This window comes from Sinocyclocheilus anshuiensis, unplaced genomic scaffold (genome assembly GCF_001515605.1).
Source record: "Sinocyclocheilus anshuiensis isolate Anshui unplaced genomic scaffold, SAMN03320099.WGS_v1.1 scaffold1658, whole genome shotgun sequence".
NCBI lineage: Eukaryota > Metazoa > Chordata > Actinopteri > Cypriniformes > Cyprinidae > Sinocyclocheilus > Sinocyclocheilus anshuiensis.
Genome location: NW_015547302.1, coordinates 807,155 through 813,342, shown reverse-complemented (window position 1 = coordinate 813,342; position 6,188 = coordinate 807,155). Strand labels below are relative to the sequence as shown.

The 6,188-nt window shown below is 35.5% G+C and overlaps 2 protein-coding genes across 2 annotated transcripts in view; both read right to left on the bottom strand.

Moving 5' to 3' along the window:
- The window catches only part of LOC107701711 (myosin light chain kinase 2, skeletal/cardiac muscle-like), a 9,146-nt gene extending 7,160 nt beyond the window's left edge, over positions 1-1,986 (bottom strand). Inside the window, exons 1-3 of the mRNA XM_016503779.1 lie at positions 1,909-1,986; positions 1,350-1,419; positions 275-1,022 (exon numbers count right to left, since the gene is read on the bottom strand). Coding sequence (XP_016359265.1) covers positions 275-1,022; positions 1,350-1,386 — 785 coding nt within the window. The 5' untranslated portion in view covers positions 1,387-1,419; positions 1,909-1,986. The remainder of the gene's footprint in view (positions 1-274; positions 1,023-1,349; positions 1,420-1,908) is intronic.
- Positions 1,870-4,630, bottom strand: LOC107701696 (uncharacterized). Its single transcript, XM_016503765.1, has 6 exons — positions 4,525-4,630; positions 3,507-3,778; positions 3,074-3,159; positions 2,515-2,584; positions 2,052-2,187; positions 1,870-1,981 (listed from the first exon to the last, which is right to left on the bottom strand). The coding sequence occupies exons 2-6, from the start codon at positions 3,766-3,768 to the stop codon at positions 1,870-1,872; spliced, it is 666 nt and encodes a 221-aa protein (XP_016359251.1). The 5' UTR covers positions 3,769-3,778; positions 4,525-4,630.
- Positions 4,631-6,188: the final 1,558 nt, after the last annotated feature.

Genomic DNA, 6,188 nt, shown 5'->3' with positions numbered 1-6,188 from the left:
CACACACACACACACACACACACACACACATATATATATATATATATATATATATATATATATACATATATGTTAAAAAGTTAAGGTTAACTTTTTATGTTTTTAAAATCACTTATGCTCACAGAGGCTGCATTTATTTGATCAAAAACAGTATATTTTATCTAATTCACTGACATTTGTCACTTTCTGCTTCAACCAACTCAATCACTGCTCCAATAGTGATAAATTGCAGTTTAAATTGGGAGACAAACAATGCATCCATTGCTTGTTTTACCTCTGTAAGGAATTAGGGCAGCTCTGCACTTGTCTGAGCGTGAAAGCCTCTTTTGTGGCTGTAGTAACATTCAGACCCATTGATTTTGGTGGTTTGTGGCTTGGTGGTAACAATGTTGCATCTTGTGATGTTGTCATTTTTGTTGTAGGTGTATTTACTGATGACTTTCCAGAACTCTGCACAGTTGCTACAGGAAGACCCAGACTTGTTTTGGGAAATGTTTGGATCAGTGTTGAATCTGGTAAAGTCAGCTTGGGAGGATTGTTGGGTACCAATGGAGCTGTACATTGAGGCATTGCTGGAACAACCAGTTCAGCTGTTTTTGGTACGGTATGATTTGGTAGGGTTACATTCACTGCTTCAGTATGCTTCGGTCCGATTGTGTTGGGCAAAACCCCAGTCGTTGTCACAGGAACAGGTGCTTTGGTGTTTAGCTGTGACGTTTTCCTGTCATCTTGGGCTTCCGTCTTAGGTGGAGCAATAACAATCCTCTGGGTCACCACTGATGCAGCAATGACAGATTTCAGGACATCATTCTCGTTTGGTGGCATGTTCTTATTTTCAACCTTATTCATTTTCTGTGTTTGATGTCGAGATAGATCCGATCTTGGGCTTACAGTGGATGTTCCTCTTTCTCCCTTGATCTGCAATTTAGGTTCATGTTGAACTTTAACCTCTGTTGAATCTTTTTTAGGTTGATGGTCCTCTGTTCTCGTTCCGTTGTTTTCATTGATTTCTAGCAAAATACCTGCACAAACAAAAGAAACTGTCTAAGTCCTTTTTTTTGTGAAATATCCCCAATAAATATGTATAAATGTAAGTTGCTCTATATATACTTTCAATTTGTAAACCTAACATTCATAGCAAATATTTGAAAATATTTTAATTCCCCAAAGTCATTGTTTTTTGTATAACCTTAGTCAGGTGATTTGTGGGTCTCCCTGTCATTCTGCAGTGCATAATTAACATGCTAACAGACCCGTCATTCAGATTTATGTCCGTCAAAAATGACTACTGTTGCCCCACTTCACCTTTCCAAATGATATATAGTGTAATTCCATTTTATTGTAGTTACCTTTCTCCAAAGGCATATTAAAGGCATGTGGCACCATACAGTCTCTGTCCAAGCGAACATAGATTTCCTCCTGTCAATAAAGAGTGATAGAGGAAAAAATGTTTACAAACAGGTATAAAATACATGGTCAAGGGTTCAGATGAAGAACGATAACTGTGACAATTACTGCTTTATTGTCAACAATAATGGATGATTATGTTCTGTTTATTATATGTATGTACATCATTTTTGCTGTTTGCTGCTTTAAATGCTCAAACTCTTTAAAATGTAATGGATTCTGATTGGCTGTCGATGTTTTTTCATTCATCAGCTGGAGAAAAAAATCATTCTGAAAGTAATTCAAATGATATTGTCCTTCTGTGTCATTATCGTCATAGTTGTGGTGTGAACTTTCCCATTCTCATACATTTTTTAAAAATACAGTTATCGTCCTTGGTGTTAATGGGCCTTAAATGTGATTTATGCCATGTTGATTAATGCAATGGCTGTTTGCTATAGACTTAAGAGTTAATGGAACCGTTTATAAGCAATTCTGGCTGATGTCCTTCTTTCCACTGACCGCAGAGTTTCGAACAGGCAGTGATTTCCGTCTCTGTAGAGCCGCTAATGGCACAGACACTCTCTCACACTGTCTGTCCTCCAGACCTTTCATATTCAAGAGACAGAATTGAAAATTGTTTAGACACCAACTTAGTTCCAAACCTGTATGACACCTTTTTTTTTTCCTGCTTGATCTGCAATTTAGGTTCATGTTGAACTTTAACCTCTGTTGAATCTTTTTTAGGTTGATGGTCCTCTGTTCTCGTTCCGTTGTTTTCATTGATTTCTAGCAAAATACCTGCACAAACAAAAGAAACTGTCTAAGTCCTTTTTTTTGTGAAATATCCCCAATAAATATGTATAAATGTAAGTTGCTCTATATATACTTTCAATTTGTAAACCTAACATTCATAGCAAATATTTGAAAATATTTTAATTCCCCAAAGTCATTGTTTTTTGTATAACCTTAGTCAGGTGATTTGTGGGTCTCCCTGTCATTCTGCAGTGCATAATTAACATGCTAACAGACCCGTCATTCAGATTTATGTCCGTCAAAAATGACTACTGTTGCCCCACTTCACCTTTCCAAATGATATATAGTGTAATTCCATTTTATTGTAGTTACCTTTCTCCAAAGGCATATTAAAGGCATGTGGCACCATACAGTCTCTGTCCAAGCGAACATAGATTTCCTCCTGTCAATAAAGAGTGATAGAGGAAAAAATGTTTACAAACAGGTATAAAATACATGGTCAAGGGTTCAGATGAAGAACGATAACTGTGACAATTACTGCTTTATTGTCAACAATAATGGATGATTATGTTCTGTTTATTATATGTATGTACATCATTTTTGCTGTTTGCTGCTTTAAATGCTCAAACTCTTTAAAATGTAATGGATTCTGATTGGCTGTCGATGTTTTTTCATTCATCAGCTGGAGAAAAAAATCATTCTGAAAGTAATTCAAATGATATTGTCCTTCTGTGTCATTATCGTCATAGTTGTGGTGTGAACTTTCCCATTCTCATACATTTTTTAAAAATACAGTTATCGTCCTTGGTGTTAATGGGCCTTAAATGTGATTTATGCCATGTTGATTAATGCAATGGCTGTTTGCTATAGACTTAAGAGTTAATGGAACCGTTTATAAGCAATTCTGGCTGATGTCCTTCTTTCCACTGACCGCAGAGTTTCGAACAGGCAGTGATTTCCGTCTCTGTAGAGCCGCTAATGGCACAGACACTCTCTCACACTGTCTGTCCTCCAGACCTTTCATATTCAAGAGACAGAATTGAAAATTGTTTAGACACCAACTTAGTTCCAAACCTGTATGACACCTTTTTTTTTTCCTGTGGAACACAAAAGAAGATATTTTGAAGAATGTTGGTAACTAAACAATTTTGGTTCCCTTTGACAAAAAAATACTTGGAAGTCAATAGGAACCCATACTGTTTGGTTGTTAACATTCTTCAAAATATTTGTGCTCAGCAGGAGAAAAAAAAAAGTTTGGAACACCGGGAGTAAAACAATTATGACAGAATTTTCAGAGTTTTGGTTGGACTATCTCCTTAAAACAGTTTAAAATATCTGATTGTCACTGCATTCTGGATCCGTACCACGCGCCAGGTCCTCCAGAGCTGTTCTCATCTCCAAGACTTTCTTTTCAAGAGAATCCAACAATCTGGTCTGAGCTGACAGCTGGCTGGTCACGGTCTCCTGCAGTGTGCTGTGCTGAACGCAGGTCCCACACATGGGGCAACTTCTCTCTGGGCTCAAGAGGAGCTGCTCCACTTTAAACCGTAAGTCATCAACCTTGGCCTCCAGGGTTGTGGGGATGGACGGAGGCACAGGGCATTTCATAGAGCCCTTGAAAGACATTGAAGGAAGGCTGTGCTAGAGAGACGGGGAATAAATAGAGGTATTGAAGACAAGGTCTTTTTGAGGTCAAAATTACAGTTAGGCCAATAGATTTGCACACACAGTGAACATCATTGTTGTTACTTCCAAGTTTTTAATAGAAATCCACTTAAACTAGACTAAGTTGGTTTGCTGGTCTTAGGTTTAAGATGGTCTCCCAGCATAACCAGCTGAAAAGAACCCAAATTATCCCCATAAAAAAAAAAAAAAAGATAAATAGATCCAACTAAGACTGGTTAAACATTTTATTTTATTCCCAAAATAAAACACAGGTAGACAAAGTTTTGCACGCACAGCTGTCAAATAACAAGGACCTTTAAGCTTTTATTTAACGTTATATTAATACAATTAACTATGTAATTAATAACCCAGTTAACAATATTACAATTAAATAGATGACATTAAATTACTAGTATTACAATTATTGAAAACCCTAATATTTAAAAAATTTTAGCTGTACCGTTTTTCAAATTCATAGCTTTTTTCATTTAAAGTCCTGCAGTATGACAAATGATCTTTTTAAAAGTAGAAATATCCCATACGTTTTCTGTAACTACAGATATACACATACAGTAAGTCAAAAAAGTGGAAAAGTACAGTATGAAATAAAGCATAGCTATCCTCCAGCGTAACTGAATGATTAATCTTAATAATGTCTTCAGATTCAACTCCAAATAAGATATTTTACAATAAATTCTCAAAAAACTTCACACCCACCTTTAAAGATGTTTGACCAGTTTAAGTACATGTGTTTTCCGCCAAGGGTTTGAACAGACTGTTCTCTGGTGTTTTGTGGAAGCTCACAGAGTACCAGTCTGTCAGATTCCTCTTGTATCACTCCGTGACCACCTCACCAGAAATAGGCAGGCCAGAGATGGGGGCTCACAAACAGTAAACTGATAATAGAGGCACGCAGAGCTGGCCCTGGGGAGGGGGCACAAAGTCTTTCCAAGACAAAAAGAGTAGAGACAGCAAAGCATGAGCTTAACGAATGTGAGACACGTCCCTATAGTGTTAAACCATGCACTGCTGACAGTCATGCAGCTTTAATGGAATAAAATTTCTGCCCTTTACTTAACTTACATATAAATTACATATTGAAACAAGAATAAAACTTTGCATGACAAGTATTAAGTAAAGTTACTAATAACTAGAAAGTGCAAGAATCAAGACGGTTGAGCCCTTATGGATGGTATTCTACCAAATTAAGACAGAAATATATAGATTTAGTAAGTTGAATGGTCCCATTTAAGTTCAGCCTACACTGTAAAAAATGATTGTGATTTTAACAGTAAAACTGTAAAAATGCTACAGTAAAAACCTGTTAACTGGTTAACAGTAAGTTTCCATACTATATATACGGTGAATAAATGTAATTACATTTAATGTAATTTCACAGTAAAATACTGTTAAAAATACGGTTTTTGGAAGTGAAAAAGAAAAAGTAATTGTATAATTTACAGTGAAAACCGCAAATTGACACTCCCAGAATTCCCTGCATGACACTTCATATTTGATGTTTTTTTTGTTGAAATAATATGTTTCTTCTTAGTTTTTTCTTATCAGTTGTGTACATTAGGGTTTAATCGTACATCTAATGTTGTTAAATTAATGTTTATTGCATTATTTCAGTATCGTGTGTGTCACCATGATGGGGTTTAGTGTTTGTGTGAATGAGACTGTGTGCACCTTCTATATATAAGTATTGCCCTCCTCAGCTCGTAGAAAAGCTGTTTGTGATGAGCTTTGGTTCATCATGTGACTTTCTCATCACCACCAGTTTTTGGTGGTTATCAGTTCATTACAATGGTTCAAAACAGATATTAACATTTAAAATATGTTGGTTTATTAACATTACATCAGTTAATGAAATACGGTATTTTATTGTGAATTTAAGTTAAGTTTGTAAAACCTAAAATGTTGCTACCATATTTTTGACAGTGAAGTTCTGGCAACCACAGCTGCTGGTATTTTACCGTAAATGTCACAGATTTTTTTTTACAGTGTAGGAGTGGGCCATATGACCAAAATCTTATTTCACGGTATGAGACATTTTATTTCACAATAACGATATATACCCCGTTATAGCTATTTTTATTTTATTTGTTGTTAAATTTAAGAAAAAGAAGCAAACTACAAGCACAACAGAACAAACAAATATGAAATAACTTTTAATTTATTTAGCTACAGTAGGCTAGGTTTATTTAACATGTAGTAAGAAATATTACAAAAATGTAATAAAGTGTATAAATAAAACACTGCATAGTCTTCAGTGTATCAATCAAACTTTAACATTAAAGAGGTCCTATTATGCTCTTTTACAAAGTTTTGATTTTGTTTGGGGGGTGTACTAGAACAGGCTCTCATACTAGGTTGTTCGA

What these genes read in the sequence shown, in the direction of transcription:
- LOC107701696 (XM_016503765.1), bottom strand. Translation starts at nt 3,768, where the DNA reads ATGTCTTTCAAGGGCTCTATGAAATGCCCTGTGCCTCCGTCCATCCCC. An exon ending in TCTGGAGGACCTGGCGCGTG is followed by an intron (nt 3,160 to 3,506) that starts GTACGGATCCAG and finishes TGAATATGAAAG; the next exon opens with GTCTGGAGGACAGACAGTGT. An exon ending in TAATATGCCTTTGGAGAAAG is followed by an intron (nt 2,188 to 2,514) that starts GTAACTACAATA and finishes TTGTTTGTGCAG; the next exon opens with GTATTTTGCTAGAAATCAAT.